Below are 18985 nucleotides of genomic sequence, written 5' to 3'. Positions count from 1 at the left end.
ATATAATTCATATATGGCTAAGATGGACTATGCCATGCTTAAGATTATACCATTGTATTTGCTAGCAGCCTTTTCCCATTCCATATAGCCATACCTACAATGTTCAAACAATGACACGAAATCTAAAATTTCCATTGCAGGATTGTTGGGGTCACAAGTTTTTAAATTTGAATTTGATTGTGCTAGATTATGTTTCAATGAGAATACAATACTAATAATCTTATCCAATGAAGCAGTCAATAGTTTCATCTTCTGACCTAGCTACTTCTAATAACTTATATCAGTCCATTGAAATGCTATGTCAGAATGAAAATGAGGAGATATTCATGTCCTCAAATACTTTGAATTCTATGTCAGAATGAAAATGAGAAGAAATTCATCTCCTCAAAGAAAGAAATGATATGATCGCCGTAATCCTTGCACCCTTCTGGTGCAAGTGCTAGTAAACAATATCCCAGGCATTACTACAACTTCGCAACAGATAATATCTGAAAGCAGAACATCAACAAATTTTTTGTTCAACAAAATTCTCTTGATAGGATATACAGAGCAGTATATATAACGAGCAATTTCTGGCTCCAGTGTAAACTCTAAACGAATTTAAACCAACAGAGCCAAGTTTGAGAGGAGAAATTTAATCACCAACACTTCGGGCTTGTAAATGACCAATAAAATGGGTGACAACCTTGCAGAGAAACCTACGAGTAACAACTTCCCCTTTTACAATAGCTTGGAAAATGAGAAGATGGTAATCACGGAGGAGTTGAATCTTAGAATGGGAAGCTGAAATACTCCACTAAGGCAGCAGATTCAAACGATTTTGAATCTGGCAAGCCATGTATATGAGGTGTATTTTACAGAGACAAATAAATGGGTATGGTACCACATTTGAGGACGAAATCGGTGGTGGTGATTGAGAGTGGCAAAAGTAGAATGAATAGCAATACGCATTATAAGCAGACAATACCGTCAAGTACCCATTTCAGTCGCACAGAATTGTGTAGGGAGGGCAATCGATTGAAGAAGGCGCTTCACACTCTACTTAGAAAGCACGACCCCACTGAAGACGCCAATGCATATCGTCAACTATTGCACAGCTGCATTGCCAACAGTGCGCTTTCACAAGGTAGGCAAATCCACTCTTTAATCACCGACAGGGGATTTCCATTTGCTACACGCACTTTTTTTCAAAATAAGCTTATCAGCATGTATGTCAAGTGTGGTAATTTGGTGGATGCTCGCAAGGTTTTCAATGACATGACAGAACGAAACGTTGTGTCATGGAATGTGCTGGTTGTGGCGTACAGAAAACATGGCTGTCCTCACGAGGCTTTGGCTCTGTTCCACCAAATGCAACGATCTGGTCTCCAACCTGATCACTTCACCTATGCCAGTGTCCTTCCAGCCTGTGCCAAACTTGGAGCTTTGGAAGTGGGTATGGACATCCATGAAAGTGTAATGGAAAGTGGGTTTTTGTCAGATGTTGTAGTTGCTAGTGCCCTCGTTGACATGTATATAAAATGCGGAAGCATACACAAAGCACGGGAGTTGTTTGATATAATGCCTCACAGAAATGTGGTTTCATGGAATGCCATCATCGCTGGATATGCCCAGAATGGTGCTCTTGATGAGGCTGTTAGCCTTTTCAAAGAAATGCCTCTACCAGATGTGATCTCGTGGAATGCGCTTATTACTGGATTTGCACAAAATGGTTTTCTTGATGAGGCCTTAAGGCTTTTCAATGAAATGCCTGAAAGAAATGTTGTATCGTGGAATGCCATGATTGCAGGGTATACCCAAAACGGCGTTCTGGATGAGGCTTTAAAGGTTTTTAAAGAAATGCCGCAACGGGATATGGTCTCGTGGAATACGATGATTGCAGGATTTGTGCAAAATGGTGCTCTTGATGAGGCTATCAGACTTTTCAAAGAAATGCCTCGCCGAGACGTGGTCTCATGGAATGTGATGATTGCAGGATATGCACAACATGGTATTCTCGACGAGGCTTTAATGCTTTTTAAAGAAATGCCTAGACGAAATGTGGTTTCATGGAATGCCATGATTGCAGGATATGCACAAAATGGTCTTCTTGATGAGGCTTTGCGGATTTTTCAAGAAATGCCTCAACGAGATGTAGTCTCATGGAATGCAATGATTGCGGGTTATGCACAAAATGAGCTTGTTGAAGATGCCTTGGAGACTTTTAAGAACATGCAATTGGCAGGTGTAAAACCAAATAACACAACCTTTGCTAGCATCCTTCCAGCATGTGCAAAAATGGGAGCTTTGGAACAGGGTATGAACATCCATCAAAGCATAATCGAAACTGGTTTTTTGTCGGATATTGTAGTTGAGAGTGCCCTGTTAGACATGTATGCAAAATGTGGAAGCACAGACAAGGCATGCATACTGTTTAAAAAAATGCATCAACGAGATGTGGTCTCATGGAACGCAATGATAGCAGGATATGCGCAAAATGGATTCTTTGAAAATGCCTTGGAGACTTTCAAGCAAATGCAATTAGCAGGTGTAAAGCCAAACTGCACAACCTTTGCCAGCATCCTTCCAGCTTGTGCAAAAATGGGCGCTCTGGAACTGGGTACGGACATCCATCAAAGCATAATTGAAAGTGGATTTTCCTCAGACTGTGTACTCGCAAGTGCCCTCGTACAGATGTACGCAAAATGTGGAAGCATAGACAGGGCACGCCAACTGTTTGACAAAATGCCTCAAAGAAATGTGGTCGCATGGACAGTAATGATTGCAGGATATGCACAGAATGGGCTTGTTGAAAGGGCTCTGGAGACTTTCAACGAAATGCAATTGGCAGGCGTAAAGCCAACCTCCATAACCTTCGTTTGTATTTTATTTGCATGCAGCCATGCAGGTTTAGTGAATGAGGGCTGTAAATACTTCGATGGCATGAATGATTCTTATTGTGTAATACCCACAATGGATAACTATGTATGCATGGTTGATCTCCTTGGCCGTGCTGGTTATCTCGACGAAACTCTGAATTTCATCATCAAAATGCCAATCAAGCCTCCAGCAGTTGTGTGGGCAACTTTGCTTGGTGCTTGTAGATCACATAAGAACATAGGATTAGGTGTATTTACAACTACTCTCCTTTTTGAACTGGATCCAAAATATACCGCACCTTATGTTCTAATGTCAAACACCTATGCAGAAGTGGGCAGGTGGGATGAAGTTCTAAAGGCAAGGAGATTGATGAAAGATAGAGGAATTAAAAAGCTACCAGGTTGTAGTTGGATTGAAGTCCATAAAATTGTAAATGTTTTTTGTGCAGGAGACAGATCACACCCACAAACATGGGAAATCTATGCAAAGTTGGAGAAATTGTCTTGGGAGATGAAGGAAGCAGGGTATATTCCCAATTCAAGTAATGTACTGAATGATGTAGAGGAAGAGGATACAGAATTATTTGTTTGTCACCACAGTGAGATGTTGGCAATTGCATTTGGATTGTTAAACACATCCCCCAAAACAACCATAAGAATTGTGAAGAACCTTAGAGTATGCGTTAACTGCCACACTGCAACCAAATTCATCTCCAAGATTGTTGCACGAGAAATTATTGTGAGAGATGGGAACCGGTTCCATTATTTCAAACAAGGACAATGTTCTTGTGGAGATTACTGGTAATACTAAGTGAAGCAAGATGCAAACATGGTTTTGAACCATAAAAAGGTGCACCATATAAAACTTGCAATGATCCAAGGAGTCAGGTTTCATACAATCTGCAAAATTTCTCCTTTTCAAGTTTTTGGAGAGCTAAAACATGCAATTGAATTCATAGAATCAGATGTATATCCCTCACTTCCTATTATACTGATAAATTATTTGTTAATTCCCTTTTTTCGTAAAGCCATTGAAGTGTCATGACGTTGATCTGATTTCCAGGAAGCATTCATAGCTTTTGAATGAAGAACTGGAGGAGGTAAGAGCATGAGAAAAGCAAAAGGATTGGAACACTTGAAGGAAATGGAAAGATGCTTAGCCTCCATGAAATGTGAGACAACCGGGAGAGCACTTATTCATAGTTCTTTAGATAAATTGCTATATCTTGTATCTATGTCAGGGCTACCATTTGGGATTCAATTAAATGTATCTGATTATGTATGCAAAATTTTCATGCCCGAGTGAATTTTTTTCTTGGTGAAAATGTAATCTTTGTACCTTGAAAAGACACTGGCATGATAAGCAATTACATGGATTTTGGGGTTGAACCCATATATCTGAACCCAGAGAAACCGAGGGGTACAGACATGACAGTTAAAGATTTAGAACATTGGGAAAATATGATGATTACCCCAATAACTTATGAGGAACAATGTGGTGGAATACCTTGCTAGGGTCAAGAGAGTCAATTTAATAATAGATTATAATATGACCAAATTGTATACTCTCTTTATAAACTATAAACCCAACAAACACTTGTAAGGAGTAAATTTCAAGTGGCTTGATATGAGCTGGAGACATTTTCCATGAGTTGGATGCCTTGTAAATATTATTGAAGATCAACTTACGTTTGTTCTAAATTACAATTATATTAAGATTCTTAAAACTTATGTAAAAAATTTGTAGTACGAAATTTAATCATTATTTTTAAAGGCTTTTTTCAATTATGTAATTAAGTTTTAATATTTGATTAGTTGAAAAATTATCTTAGATATTGTTAAAGTATATATATTTGTATACGAGTGAAACACAAATATTTTTTAGAAGAGATAAGAACAAAACTTCAAATTTTTATCTCATGCAAATACATTTGTTAAACTTTTATTTAGAGAAAGCACGAGGCTCATAAAATAATTCTCTATATAAAGTGAGTTCACTTGAAAATTTGTCTTAGATGTTGTTAAAGTATATACATTTGTATACAAGTGAAACAAAAATATATAATTTTTATAAAGATTAAAAAAACAAAACTTCAATTTTTTTATCTCATGCAAATAAATTTGTTAAACTTTTGTTTAGAGAAAACATGAGGTTCCCAAAATGATTATTTATATATAGTGAATTCGATTGCATGCTACAAATAAATTGTTGTAAATATTAAAAAAATTATTAAGAAAATATTACATACAATATCCGAAATTATCAGTCATCATTCGCGCATATCCTTTATATAAGATTCTCTTCATTTAACATATCAAATTCATACAAAACTAAATAAATCTAGGATTCCTAAAAAATAGTAGTTGGACTAATTGTTTAATACAATAATAGTGCAAAACACACACATTCTTAGATTAATGATAGCATGAGGATTTATACAAACATTGGAATTCAACATAACCGACATTCGTCTTAAGGCTTATTACTTTAGCTTTAAAGCTATTTTCTCTTGAAGGAATGCTATCTTTATTTAATTCATTTGTAGAAGATCTCTATTTTGGAGAAGAGAATTAAGTTTGAATACTTGTGGTTGGAAATACATTGATGGTTTAAAAATGAGCATACATGTCTTCCCTAAAACATCTCTCATGATAACACACTTAATAATTTTAAAAGTGTCCATGTCATGAAAATTAATCAATTGTCAACACCCAACAATGCTAGAAATAAATGGGCGTGTTCAACAAGAATCCATTTATAAGCCACCCATAAAACAACAATACTATTAGTAGCACTTGGTGGCACCCAATAGGAGACATATCAAGACTATACAAAGATTTGGTAGAATAACTATCTATAGGGTCTAAAGTGTAAACCCTTTACAATTTCACTCTTTTTGGACCCTTGCTTTAGTGTGCCTTCTACTATGTCATTTCAAGCCTCTTTGGGCCTTATTCTATCCTATTATCGTCAAATACTCAAACTAGGACTTGATTTAGCATCACAAACCTCAACACTCGTGACTTCCCTTTTGGAGGTCCTCTTTTGATCGATTGGATCGATTGGACACTTGTAAGGACTAAGGTGCCTAAATTGGACACATGTAAGGACTATGGCGCCTATCTCCATAGTCTGGCCAAAATTCCCCGAAATTGTAGCAATTGTTAATGTTGCCCTTCCCATTTGTAAATCTGGTCTAGATTTTTGTACTTGACCGTTAGAAATTAGCCTAAATGTGAAAATATCTTGAGAACCCTATATAAGGAAATCATTTATCATTCACAAATTCTAAATGATAAATTAAAATTTAGAATTATAAATAATAATGAATTATCAATTTGAAAATCGTGTTGATTTATTATTTTAATCTATATAAACTACAATCAATACACATTTTTCAAATAAACTATAAGACCCACTTAGACCTATTTCAATTCAAATTGATAAATAAACTCATAGAACCTTGTAATAACCAGTCAAGCTAAAATAATAGCAAACTCTAGTATCAAGGAATGACATATTTAATTTCTTAAAACTATTCCAATCTCCTTGTATTCTCAAATGTCACTCCTCTAATGTTGTGTGATGGATAATAAGATTGCAATGGAATAATAGACTAGTGTAACTAAGAAATCTAACATCAACCACTAATCAACCATTAATGATGCTCAAAATGAACATCGACAAGAATATCAATTAACAATAATCCTCCAAATATTTACTTATAAATCTAAATTAATCTACGACTGAAACCTCACATTAAATCTCCATGAAGTAGTAGCAAGCATTGTAGTGACATTGTAGTGATATTGTCAAAATCTCTTGTTCCTCCACAAATTAGCACAATTGTGATCCTTGGATGAAATTACCCAAGATTGAAAACAAGGGTTTTTGTTGTTAATCTCAAATGTTGAATTCAAGAGGATTCTCATCCTCTCAAACCTTGAACAAACCAAGGGTTTTTTTTATGGACATGGCTTAAATTGAGCAATCTACTCAAATCTTAAATTATGCAAAGGATGATTTGAATGATCTCCAAATGAAGATAGGTTCCTTCTTGATATAATTTTCACATTGGGCCCTTGGATCCTAAATTTCCCTCTAAGTATTTTAAAATACTTATATTTTTTTATTTTAATATTATTATGTTGCCCTTAAAATTAAAACCTACTGGGTCCATCTTAAATAGTACTAAATTATTTTAATCCAAAAAAGTGGATATGACAAATTTTGCATGATTTTCTAATGATCTAGGACTATCAATAAATACACGTCCTTAATGGCTTAATTGAAGAGATTTAACACATTGATGAAATTTAATGATTAACTTTCGAAATATTGACTTAGAGAGATAGGTTTGAAATTTGAAATAGACAAACTAGACTACATATGTAGCTTAATCCATAGACATGCCCACACTATGCAATCTAATTTAGGCTACCAAAAAGCCTAAAAGAATAATTCAATCATGAGAAAGAAAATCTATAAAAATATTTGACTGATAAATTCAAAGAGTAGAAATTAATTTATATACCAAATAAAATAAATTAAAAATTACAAATATTTTTACAATGCATAAAAAGTAATGTAAATCCAAGATTGTCAAAATGTAATTTATACACTCTTGTCCCTTACCAAAACCATTAGAGTAATTATCTGTGATAAGATAAAGTGGTAAAACAAGGGTCTCGACCCTATTTGAAAGTGAGCTTGGTGACTAGTAAAACAAAGGGCACACCTAAGGCATTAACAATAGAAACAACAAAGACAAACCAAAAAATAACACTGAGCAAGATAGCCAAAAGCTAAAAATTACTCTAGGATGAGGATATCTTCCCAATCTTCATACAAAGATTTATACAATTATTCTTTATTGAATTTTTACTTCTTGGTTTCTCCTAAGTATGATTTTTTTATCAATCCTTTTCTATTATCTCTTTTAATAGAATGAAGAAAAAGGAGGTTAGCCACAAACCTACAGATAACTTTGGTACAAAATTTGAGAAATTAATTAATCTTATCTTCAAGGATGGTCATTTTATCTTGATGGGAAACCATCATCTTAGCATTGGAAGATCATAGTGGAATAGGGGCTCTTCTTTATTCTTGTCTTCACCTCCATCAAAGGACCATTGAGATTCTTAGTGGTGCTATAATTAATGCCAAGAACATTCATTTCTTTGAATAGACTAAGATTAGTCAACCTCATAGCAACCTCCTTGCTCATGGCTTGTTTGATGCATATCTCCTCAAAATTTGCATTCACCCTAGTACCAATACTATCAATGGAGTCCTTGGTGTACTTCTCACCCTCAAAGGTAAAGCTCTTGTCGCTAAAATCATTGAAAGCATTTATCTTGATCCCGGTAGACTTTGTTATTCTTTATAATAGTGATTCTATTGGACATTCACACAATTGGTCCATGTGACCTTTACACCTTTTTTAACCAGAAAATTACCTTTTTCCTCCATAGATAAATTTTCATTAGGTTACCAATAGGCTTCTCTTAAGCGAACAACTCAACTCTAACCTTATTATCCTGTTTCTTTTTAAGAGAGAAGGTGTCAATGTAGACTTTCTTCTTGTTCTTGGTCAAGGGAGAAGACTTTCTTCAGAGAATAGAGGCTAGTGGACACACACACCTACCTCAATTGAAGTAGAAGTATCCAATCCTTTAGTATGACCTTGGATAAGCTTTGGGAAACACACAATCTTAGGGATTTTCGTGAAGGGATTTTTTTCAATAGAAGTTTTCACTCTCTTTCTTACGATTCTTTTTATTTTTATGATTGTCACCCTCTACATGATATCTTCTTCAATAGAACTAGGTTGACAAGGGGATTAAAGGTTGTGCTATGGTGATCTCCAAACCCATCCTTATCCAAATCTTTATGAATTGAAACAACCTTAGAGTGATCAATGAGACATTTTTTTGGCATGCACTCATTTGCCCTCATGTGATGAGGGTCCTTAGAAGTGGAAGGTAAGGACTCAATATGAAGGATATTGGTTTTAATAAGTTTTCTAGAACACATGACAAAATGAAAATTGTCTAAAAATTAAACCTTAAGACATTAAATCTTTGTTAAACCACATCTCTCAAAGTTTCTAAAGAGGTAGGGGAGAGGGCCCATTAGTAGAGCATCCTAACTTTGCATCTTTCAAAATCCTATGTGGGTATTCTAAATCACTCTTAGTTTTGTACAATCACTTATTTGTCTCGTGCTTATATTATTTGGTTTTAGGTCCACAAGCCTAAATATGATACCACATTAGCATGCTTTTTGTTGAGGTGTCCAAAATGACGAGCAAAAAAAGTAAGATTGATAGTTGTACACTTTGTCATATTTTATTAGTGTACTCACATGACATCACATGATTTGTTGCTTTTTAGATCTAAAGAGTACTTTTTAAAGTAAGATTGATAATTGTACACTATCATATTTTATTAATGAGCTGATGTGACATCACATGATTTGTTGTTTTTTAGATCTAAAGAGTAATTTTTGGGAATAAGTTGAATATCATTTAATTATTTAAATGCTTCACATAGGTTCATTTTGATCAATTCTATAGAGTAGGATTAACTCTCATAAAAATAGGTCCATTTTAATTATTCATGATAACTATCACCCCTCAATAACAACTAATCTGTGTCTAGCATTGAACGGCAGTGTGGTTGGCTTGGACGGGTTGTTTGCTCCCTCGTCGTCCCGAGTTCAACTCAAATCGCAAGAAATCTAACAAAAATAAAAACAAACAAACAAAACAACTAATCTGTGTCTAATTTGATCCCAACTTCTATATCCACTATAAGACCTCGCTCCACCATCCAACCCTGTATTTTGTGACAAAGAAGGGAAGAACTCAAAATAACATTGTGGCAAAAGTGGAAAAATGTACTGACAAAAAAAGAAGAAAAAGGGTACTTAAAGCACTTAACAGCCAACTCAGCATGTTCCAAGCACTTAACAGAGCTTCAAGTTCGAAACCATTGTTGAATTCGATGGCCTCTTCGCCTTCTTTAATGAAGGTTTTGATACTCTCCGTGTCCCTGGTTTTCCCTTGTTTTCTAGATTTAATGCCATCACATTTTAAACCCGTGGCAGCTCCAATACTCTCCTCCCTTGGAAGTTTTCAAAATCACAAATAAGAGTGATCCAGAGCAGAAATCTATGAAGGATAAACAAAAACGAGAAGCCAACTTTCCGTAAGCCATTTCAACATTTCAGGTCACGAGAAAATGGAAATTCAGAATTGAAATGTGAAGTTCTCCATTAAGGCAGCGTCTAAGTTTACCACAACATATAGGAATAAGCAGCGGAAGTCAAGTAGAAGTGGTGACTACCAGAAACAAATAAATGGTTTTAAGTTCACATTTGAAGAAGACGAGGGTGAACATGTTTCATTGTGGTAAAACTAGAATAAGTAACAGCTCCTATTTCCCAGGCTTTTATTTATAACCATTCTGCTTGCAACACGTATATTCAACAACTGCACACCAGCGTCGCCAAGAATGCGCCTTAAGAGAGTAAATAAACTCACCCTTTCATAAGTGACATGGGATTTAGCTTTGCTATTCGTCCATTGTTTCAAAACAAGCTTATCAACATGTATGTCAAGTGCGGTAGTTTGACGAATGCTCGTAAAGTGTTTGACGAAATGACAGAACGAGACGGTTTATCATGGAATGTGATTATTGCAGCTTACAGAAGACATGGGTATCCTCACGAAGCATTGACACTGTTTCACCAAATGCAAAGAACAGGTTTCCAACCTGATCAGTTCACCTTTGCCAGCCTCCTACCAGCCTGCGCTACAATAGGAGCTTTGGAACATGGAATGGACATCCATCAAAGCATAATTCAAAGCGGACTTTTGTCAGATATTGTGGTTACAAATGCCCTAATAGACATGTATTCAAAGTGTGGAAGCATTAACAAGGCACGGGAACTGTTTGACAAAATGCCTCAAAGAAATGTCATCTCGTGGAATGCTACGATTGCAGGGTATGTACAAAGTGGTGCTCTTGACGAGGCTTTAAGACTTTTTAGAGAAATGCCTGGACGAGATGAGGTCTCATGGAATGTGATGATTGCAGGATATGCACAAAATGGACCTTTTGAAAAGGCATTGGACACTTTTAAGCAAATGGAAATGGCAGGAGTAAAGCCAAATCCCAGAACCATTACCAGTGTACTCCCATCCTGTGCAAAAATGGGAGCTTTGGAAGAGGGTATGGAAATACATCGAAGCATAATCAAAAGTGGATTTTTGGCCGAGGATATAGTTATGAGTGCCCTAGTGGGTATGTATGCAAAATGTGGAAGCATACATAAGGCACGGGCACTATTTGACAAGATGCCTCAAAAAAATGTGGTTTCCTGGACTGCCATGATTGCAGGATATGCACAAAATGGGCTTATTGAAAAGGCGTTGGAGAATCTAAAGCAAATGCAATTGACAGGAGTAAATCCAAACTCCGCAACCTTTGTTAGTATCCTCCCAGCCTGTGCCAAAATGGGAGCTTTAGAACAGGGTGTGGAAATCCATCAAAGCATAATTGAAAGCGGATTTTTATCAGATGTTGTAGTTGTGAGTGCTCTTGTAGACATGTATGCAAAATGCGGCAGAATACACAAGGCGCGTGAACTTTTTGACAAAATGTTTCAACGAGATGCAGTCTCATGGAGTGTGATGATTGCAGGTTACGCAATGCATGGATTCCATAAGGATTCTCTCAGACTCTTTGAACTAATGAAGCACTCCGGAACATACCCTGACCACATAAGTTTCGTTAGTGTTTTATTTGCATGCAGCCATGCAGGTTTAGTGGAAAAGGGCGCAAAACATTTCAATGCTATGAGTAACGCTTACGGCATTATGCCTACAATGGATCATTTTATATGTATGGTTGACATTCTTGGCCGTGCTGGCTATCTTGAAGAAGCTCTAAAATTTATCATCAAAATGCCAGTAAAACCAGAAGTAGTCGTGTGGATGTGTTTGCTTGGTGCTTGTAGATCACGTAAAAACACAAGGCTTGGTGCGTTTACAGCTATTCTCCTTTTTGAGCTGGATCCTAAATATACTGCACCTTATGTTCTTCTCTCAAACATCTATGCAGAAGTGGGTAGGTGGGGTGATGTTCAACAGGTAAGGAAGTTAATGACAGATAGAGAGATTAAAAAGGTACCTGGATGTAGTTGGATTGAAGTCCATAAGGTGGTACACGTTTTTTATGTAGGCGACAGGTTACACCCACAAACACAGGAGATCTATGCAGAGTTGCAGAAATTGTCCTGGGAGATGAAGGCAGAAGGGTATTTTTCAGATTCAAGATATGTAGTGAATGATGTTGAGGTGGAGGAAAAAGAAACATTCCTCTGCCACCATAGTGAGAAGTTGGCTATTGCATTTGGATTGTTAAACACTTCTCCTGGAACAACCATTAGAGTTGTCAAGAATCTTCGGGTATGTGTTGACTGCCATACTGCAACCAAGTTCATTTCCAAGATTGCTGGAAGAGAAATTATTGTGAGAGATTGGAACCGGTTCCATCACTTCAGACAAGGCCAATGTTCTTGTGGAGATTATTGGTGATGCCAAGCAAAGCAAGCCTAAACAGAGGCTTGCACCATCAAGGTGCATTGTGTCAGACTTGCAGTGGCAGGGGTTATGCTTTATAATATGTAAAGAGTGCTTTTACCAAGTGTTCAGAGAGCTAGACCATGCTGTTGATTTCATAAGCTCAAATGTCTGGTATGCTTTAATGCCCGTTTTACTGACTGGTTATCGTTATGTTTTATTTGTGTGAGGGTTTTATCTCATTCATAGATAAAGACTTATACATCCCTACATCCCTTTCCTTTTTCTTAGAAAGATGATATATTTGTGACTGCAATTTTATTTTATTTTAATTGTACAGCTAGTAGTCTGTTGGCATTGGGTGCATGGATAATTGGTCTGCTTCAGCTTAATGCCAAAGAGTAAGGGGTAATTATTTCTCTGAAATCCCCTCTTCTTTTTTAAATGTAATTTGTTTTGTTTTCATTCGAAATACATCGTCATAAATTTTACACAGAAGTAATTTATTTTAATGTATTCCACAAATTTATGTGTTTCCTAGTAAAATTCTATATTAGGTTATATATTGATATTACGGAGAATGAAATAAAATTTGTATACGTAAAAGAAAATAATTATTTATATTATATTAAAATTATATATATATATATATCTCATGTCTATTTTGAAGTCTCCAAAAGCAGTTATGGTTAGTTTACAAGATACCCTTAGAGATTTTCTTTGGAACAATAATAAAGATGGCAAGAAAAAATTCCTTTTAGTTGCGTGGGATAAGGTATGTTTGCCTAAGGAACTTGGGGGAACAAGAATTCGGAGTTTAGAGAATCAGAATTTAGCCTTAGTGCTAAGTTGGTTTGGAATTTATATGACAAGCCTAGCTCCTTATGGGCACAAATTATGTTTGCCAAATATTTAAATAATGGACCGAGAGAGTACATTTTTAAAATCTCAAATTTGCCTTTGGGTTCGGCCATTTGGAATTTCCTTTGTAAATGTAGATCAATTATTTTGCCTCATCTCTCATGGATTGTTTACAATGGTAGAAAGGTCAGATTTTGGGATGAAGTATGGAATGGATACACACCTTTGGTGAATATTAGGGATTGGTCTCCTCTGATCACTATTCTTTCCTCCCTTTGGGGTATTTTTGTAGCAGATTATTTTGAAATTGTGACTAGTGGACCCCTTAAGCTAGCTAGATGGAAGTCGATTGATTTCTTAGATGTTGATCAAAGTATGAAATTAGATTTTGAGAAGATTTTGGGGGATAGAATTGTATTTCTTTCTGATTTTGAGGATGAACTTATTTGGACAAAGAATATTTCTGGTAAGAACACTGTTAAAGATGGTTACAACTCTCTTATGGTTGCTAAAGATTTATCATCCTGGCCTTATAAGTTGTTTTGGCATTCGGCTTGTCTTCCTAAAGCTGGAGCCTTTGTTTGGTTGGCAGTTCATGATAGAGTCCTTACAGGTATGAGACTTGATAGGCTTGGTGTTACTGTTGTTTTCCCTTGTGTCCTTTGTAACAAAAATTTGGAATCTTCTTCACACTTGTTCCTACATTGTGATTATGCTTATGAATGTTGGCAGTGGTTGTTTGAGAAGTTAAATATATCCTTTGTTATTGGTAAGGATCTCATTTCCCATTTTAGATCTTGGCCCTTTATGTTTGCCTCATCTTTTTATGCATGTCTTTGGATCATATCTCCATCTATTGTGATTTGGAATATTTGGCTAGAGCGAAACAATAGGATATTTAAAAAAACAAGTTCTCATGTGTCTGAGGTTCTATTAAAAATTGAGTCTTCAATCTCTGAAGTTGCTTTGTCGTTTATTTATAAGAATTTGGACAATCTCACTTCTTTTTCGCACTGGGATAGTAGAGTTACTAGAGCTTGGAAGATGTTGTCGGTTTTACCCTCTCATGGTTCAATTTTAAAAAAGAATGATGCAATAGGTAAGAGATGCCCTGTTAGATGGAAATCTCCTCCACAGGGGCACTTTAAACTGAATTTTGATGGGGCCTCTCGTGGTAACCCTGGGCCGGCTGGGGTAGGCATAGTAATTTATGATCACAATACAAATTTTATTTGAGCTAAGTGTCATGCTATTGGTTTTAAAACTAACAATTATGCGGAATTTCATGCTTTGTCTTTTGGATTGGATATGGTAATGTCTTTGGGAATTAAGGACTTAATAATTGAAGGTGATTCTATGGTGATTATTCAATGTGTTATGAAAAAGAAATCAAATTGTTGGAATTTGCAGTATATACTTGATCTAATTTTACAAAAATTAGAATTGTTTGAATCTTTCTTGTTATCCCATTGTTACAGAGAAGTTAATAAGATTGTAGATTATTTGGCAAATTTAGCCATTGATAGCAATGCTAATCAGTGAGAGGTTGGTTTTGAGGAAATTCCTTCTAGGGTATGGGAAGGTTTGCAACAATAGTTATGTGATTTTCTTGAGTAATGTTGATGTGAAATTTTATGATGATAATTATTCTCGCTTTCCCCTTTCATTTCAAGTATTCATGTTCGTTGTTTGGAGGAGTGTTCGAGCTCATGGTATTTGATACAATAGTGTTTTTTCAAAGGTTTTTTGATACTTTCTTTTTTGGCAGGAAGGTTTTTGGCTCATGGGATTTGGCACAAGGCTTTGGAAAATTCTGTCTTCTTCCATCGAAAGAAACGGTGGAGTCTACATTTGAAAATTATATGGGCTCTATGTAAAATTGATATTATATGTGTTGTGACCGTATTTTGTATGTGGTTTTGCACTGGGTGTATAAACTGATCTGCTAGATATTATAGGTTTATTTTATGAGCTGTGACCGGAGGTTTTCTTCCCAGGGTTCTTTCCTCTGGTATGCTCTTTGAATCCTGTGTAAAATTTTTTTTTTTAAAAATATTAATAAAAAAGTTTAGTGGAATAATCCACTTTTATTGAAAAAAAAAATTAAAAATATATAATATTAGAAAAATCTAAATGACAAGTTTTACAAATTGATATTAATTAGAAGATTGATAGGTGACGTTCACAGGGGTAAATAGGTCATTGCTCTCCCTCCTCCCTTCTCCCCTTATGAGAACATCAAGGCCGTGGAAAATAGAGAGAATTGTAACAATCACTAAGGGGTAAATAGGTCATTGCTCTCCCTCCTCCCTTCTCCCCTTATGAGAACATCAAGGCCGTGGAAAATAGAGAGAATTGTAACAATCACTATACTTAAGCAAGGAAAACAATAATAGATAAACATTTAATGAAAGCATTTACAACTAACATTCAATTTCAGCTGAAAATGAAATTATTAACTAACTAATTAACTAACTTTCATTGGAAAGAGAAAACTATCAATTGAAAATTAGTAATTTTAATACAACTGAAATAGAGAAGAGTTTAGAGATTACAAACAACAAACTTCTTGCTGATAACTGATACAAGCCTTGGCATGAACTAAGAGAGGGAGAGCATCATCAATGGCTTTTCCGCTCAACCATAGACTTGTTAGTCTCATGTGCCTCTTCCTTCTGGAAGCGTCCAACCCTTCATGAGGGTAGTGGATTAAGGAAAGATCAAGAGCCATTTAGCCATCTAAGCCAGGTGTTTAGAAGCTACATGCGCTAGCCAGACACACACTATAGGTACCCCTAACTAGCATGACCATCTACCTAGTGATGTATCCACACACTATAGGTACCCCTAACTAGCATGACCATCTACCTAGTGGTGTATCTGGTTCATGTGAACTAACAGTTGCATGCCAACTGCAGCACCACCACGGCCAAGGTTTCATATAACATGCGTGATAATGTGATGTTAGCATTCACCACCCTTACTCGACTTAATAGATTGGAGTGCAACTGACTCATCTATTCATAGAACATTATAAAGAAATTTAATTGAGTGGGTTCAAGCAATCACTAGCCGACTAAAATAAACAATTTTTTTTAATCAACCTTCATAGTAACTTGACTTAACGATCAGCCTGCTATTATCTACCGAATTTTTAAGAATCACCACTGCCACAAGGATATCTTTATCTAGCTGACACAGTTCAAACTGCCCTATCGGACATGGTAAACATTCCTAAGTCGACAGGATATAAAGAATTTAGTATACATTCAATAATATCAAACATCACCCTACAGACTTGTTTTACTTTAAGCAAAGAAAATAGTTCTAATATTCCAAATCCTTAAGGATCATTATACATACTTTGTGATTCCTTAATACATTAAAGTTTTTACTTCTTTCATCTTAGGTTTTTCGATTTAATATCTTCATTAAAGGCTTAACTGTTATAATGTAAATAATTTCATGAACTCTCAACATCGTATTAATATCGAAGACTCTGTTTATCCCACTCTGCAATACGGGTATGCAGGCGGTTAACAGATTTTCATGAATGAAATTCTTATTTAGTAATGCATGCTTAACCCTTCAATATACATAACCACAGATCGTGCAGATGCAAACTAACATGTATATACCCGCACACTCTTTAGAGATTTGGCACTAACATAAAACAAATTACAAAAATAGTTATAGGAAAAGAGATGGCTCATGCCTGAGAGAAGATGTCTCTGCTCGTTGATCTCTACTCAAGCACTGACATAATCAAACCTTGTGCGACCCCAGATGACAAACCAATGATACGATAATGCCAGAGATAAACATATAATCTTTATCCTTTCCCCGTAATTGAAACACTGAGCTATGGACTGAATGCAACGAAATACAAATATAAATACGTGCTTCAAAGTTATATATGTATCATAACACATTACAAAGTATATATGCACATCTTATCAATGTACATGCATAGATACGTATATAAATATAAATATGTATTTATCAAATAACAAAGCTCTTTTACGGATGCAAATGCATATCTATCTATATATGCATATAATTAATTAATGAGATTATCTGTTAAAGAAAAGAGATAATGATTACATAACTAAGGCTCAATATCCACTCAAGCATTACCCTAGATAACAAGGAGTAAACTGACCAACTGATAAACAAAGACGAGATGGTCAACCCTAAAACCAAGGTGGTGACCAACTACTAACACAACTTATCTCCCGGCCTAGGGATCGATGGGAATTGATCCTTTCCAAAGTCCACAATCCTCTCCTTGATGATACTCTCCCTTCCTCCTGAAGGTGTCGCGTATCTTGCATCCACTTAGTTACATAAAAAATCAGTTAGTCTAATCTTAACCATTATATTCAAATACATGAAAACTTCAATGTCAAAATAATTTCCTTATTCAATTTCTAATCATTAAGAGTTTCCATCCACACGTGAAAGCAAATATAATGTCATTGATTAACTAATCACAAAAGCATAATAAGCATAATTCCAAAGTTGGAAAAGAGGGATGTAACAAGAACTACATAATTTATATTCAACATCGACTAATTAGTGAAAGACTATAGGTTTTAACAAAAGGTATCTAAGAGAATGAGTGTTATATACACTTGAAACTGTTTTTACTAACATATTTCGGTTTATTATAGATGAATCAAACTCTCATATTGAGATTCAAGTGGGTGAAGTTAAGTGTAGACAAAAAAATCTGTCATTGCTTCTAATGATGCACTTCAATATTATTCTTAATGTTTCATCATCACCATCATCATCATCATGATAATTTTCTAAATTTGACAACAATACCATACTAACATCATCCTAAGTAATTAAATATTTTATTTGATTAAATCCTTACCACTCCACTTTTATTATTTAATCAAATAGTTTAATTTCCATCTCAAATTTAAAATAAATAAATAAAATCTAATTTACATCTCACATTGTTTTAAAATGATTAGTTATATTCATTTCCCTCCATCATCCATATTTTTCAAATCTCATCCATCCATTTAAATGTGAAATTTTCACCCTCCATTTTCCAACCAAATAATTAATAGACTCCATATAGTTGCAAACAATATTGCAACAAAATATTGTTTGCAATAAAATTCTAAAATAACTTAAATCCTTACCATACTTCGAAAATAACTCAAAATCTAGTCATTCATCATGTCTCTTATATTATTGGGAATCCTCTTAATTGATCTCAATTATAGATTTTTCAAAAAAAGATAGTGTTCATCTTCCCAATCAAAACATTATAAATTGAGCTATAAGCTCCCAAAAATCTATCCACTAACTTTGATAAGTACATACTATAGAGATTTTGTATGAATTACTTGAGCAACTAACTACATAGCATCCATTTACATTTCCATTGAACCCATCCATACATCACACAATAGAGTTTTATGCACGTGACAACATTTAGTCTGTTCTTCATTAAAGTTCAATATTGAGTATTGCAATAGTTTAGAATAGGAATTGATATCTTGTTATCAGTTTCATTTAGTATTTTGAATTCCTTGTTTATATTTAGTCATGCCTAATCATACTCTTATCTTAGTCTTATTTTATTTTATAGGCTATTGTTAATGTGCTTTTGTAAATTTTCTTGTGTTCCTAGACATGATTTCTAATATGATTTTT

The 18985-nt window shown here is 35.1% G+C and overlaps 2 protein-coding genes across 7 annotated transcripts; both read left to right on the top strand.

Annotated features, from left to right (window-relative positions):
* The first annotated feature begins 328 nt into the window (after window positions 1-328).
* Window positions 329-4509, top strand: LOC131077323 (pentatricopeptide repeat-containing protein At4g02750-like). Of its 3 annotated transcripts, none has more exons than XM_058014798.2 (2): window positions 329-3746; window positions 3922-4509. In XM_058014798.2, exon 1 carries the CDS (start codon window positions 871-873, stop codon window positions 3661-3663), a length of 2793 nt encoding a protein of 930 aa, XP_057870781.1. In that variant the 5' UTR covers window positions 329-870; the 3' UTR covers window positions 3664-3746; window positions 3922-4509. The 3 variants fall into 3 exon arrangements, with proteins under 3 accessions (XP_057870781.1, XP_057870780.1, XP_057870782.1); XM_058014797.2 differs by having other exon boundaries at window positions 329-3825; XM_058014799.2 differs by having other exon boundaries at window positions 934-1126; window positions 1246-4509.
* A 5181-nt stretch (window positions 4510-9690) lies between these two features.
* On the top strand, window positions 9691-15358 carry LOC131077321 (putative pentatricopeptide repeat-containing protein At1g68930). 4 transcript variants are annotated; one of them, XM_058014796.2, is made up of 4 exons: window positions 10710-10869; window positions 10962-12622; window positions 12789-12856; window positions 15078-15358. In XM_058014796.2, the coding sequence occupies exons 1-2, from the start codon at window positions 10839-10841 to the stop codon at window positions 12461-12463; spliced, it is 1533 nt and encodes a 510-aa protein (XP_057870779.1). In that variant the 5' UTR covers window positions 10710-10838; the 3' UTR covers window positions 12464-12622; window positions 12789-12856; window positions 15078-15358. The 4 variants fall into 4 exon arrangements, with proteins under 4 accessions (XP_057870778.1, XP_057870777.1, XP_057870776.1 ...); XM_058014795.2 differs by having other exon boundaries at window positions 9691-12622; window positions 12789-12849; XM_058014794.2 differs by having other exon boundaries at window positions 9691-12622; window positions 15082-15358.
* The last annotated feature ends 3627 nt before the right edge of the window (window positions 15359-18985 follow it).

The sequence above is a fragment of the Cryptomeria japonica genome, chromosome 6 (assembly GCF_030272615.1).
Source record: "Cryptomeria japonica chromosome 6, Sugi_1.0, whole genome shotgun sequence".
NCBI lineage: Eukaryota > Viridiplantae > Streptophyta > Pinopsida > Cupressales > Cupressaceae > Cryptomeria > Cryptomeria japonica.
The sequence above is the reverse complement of the archived record's forward strand: the minus strand, read 5'-3'. Positions and strand labels throughout refer to the sequence as shown.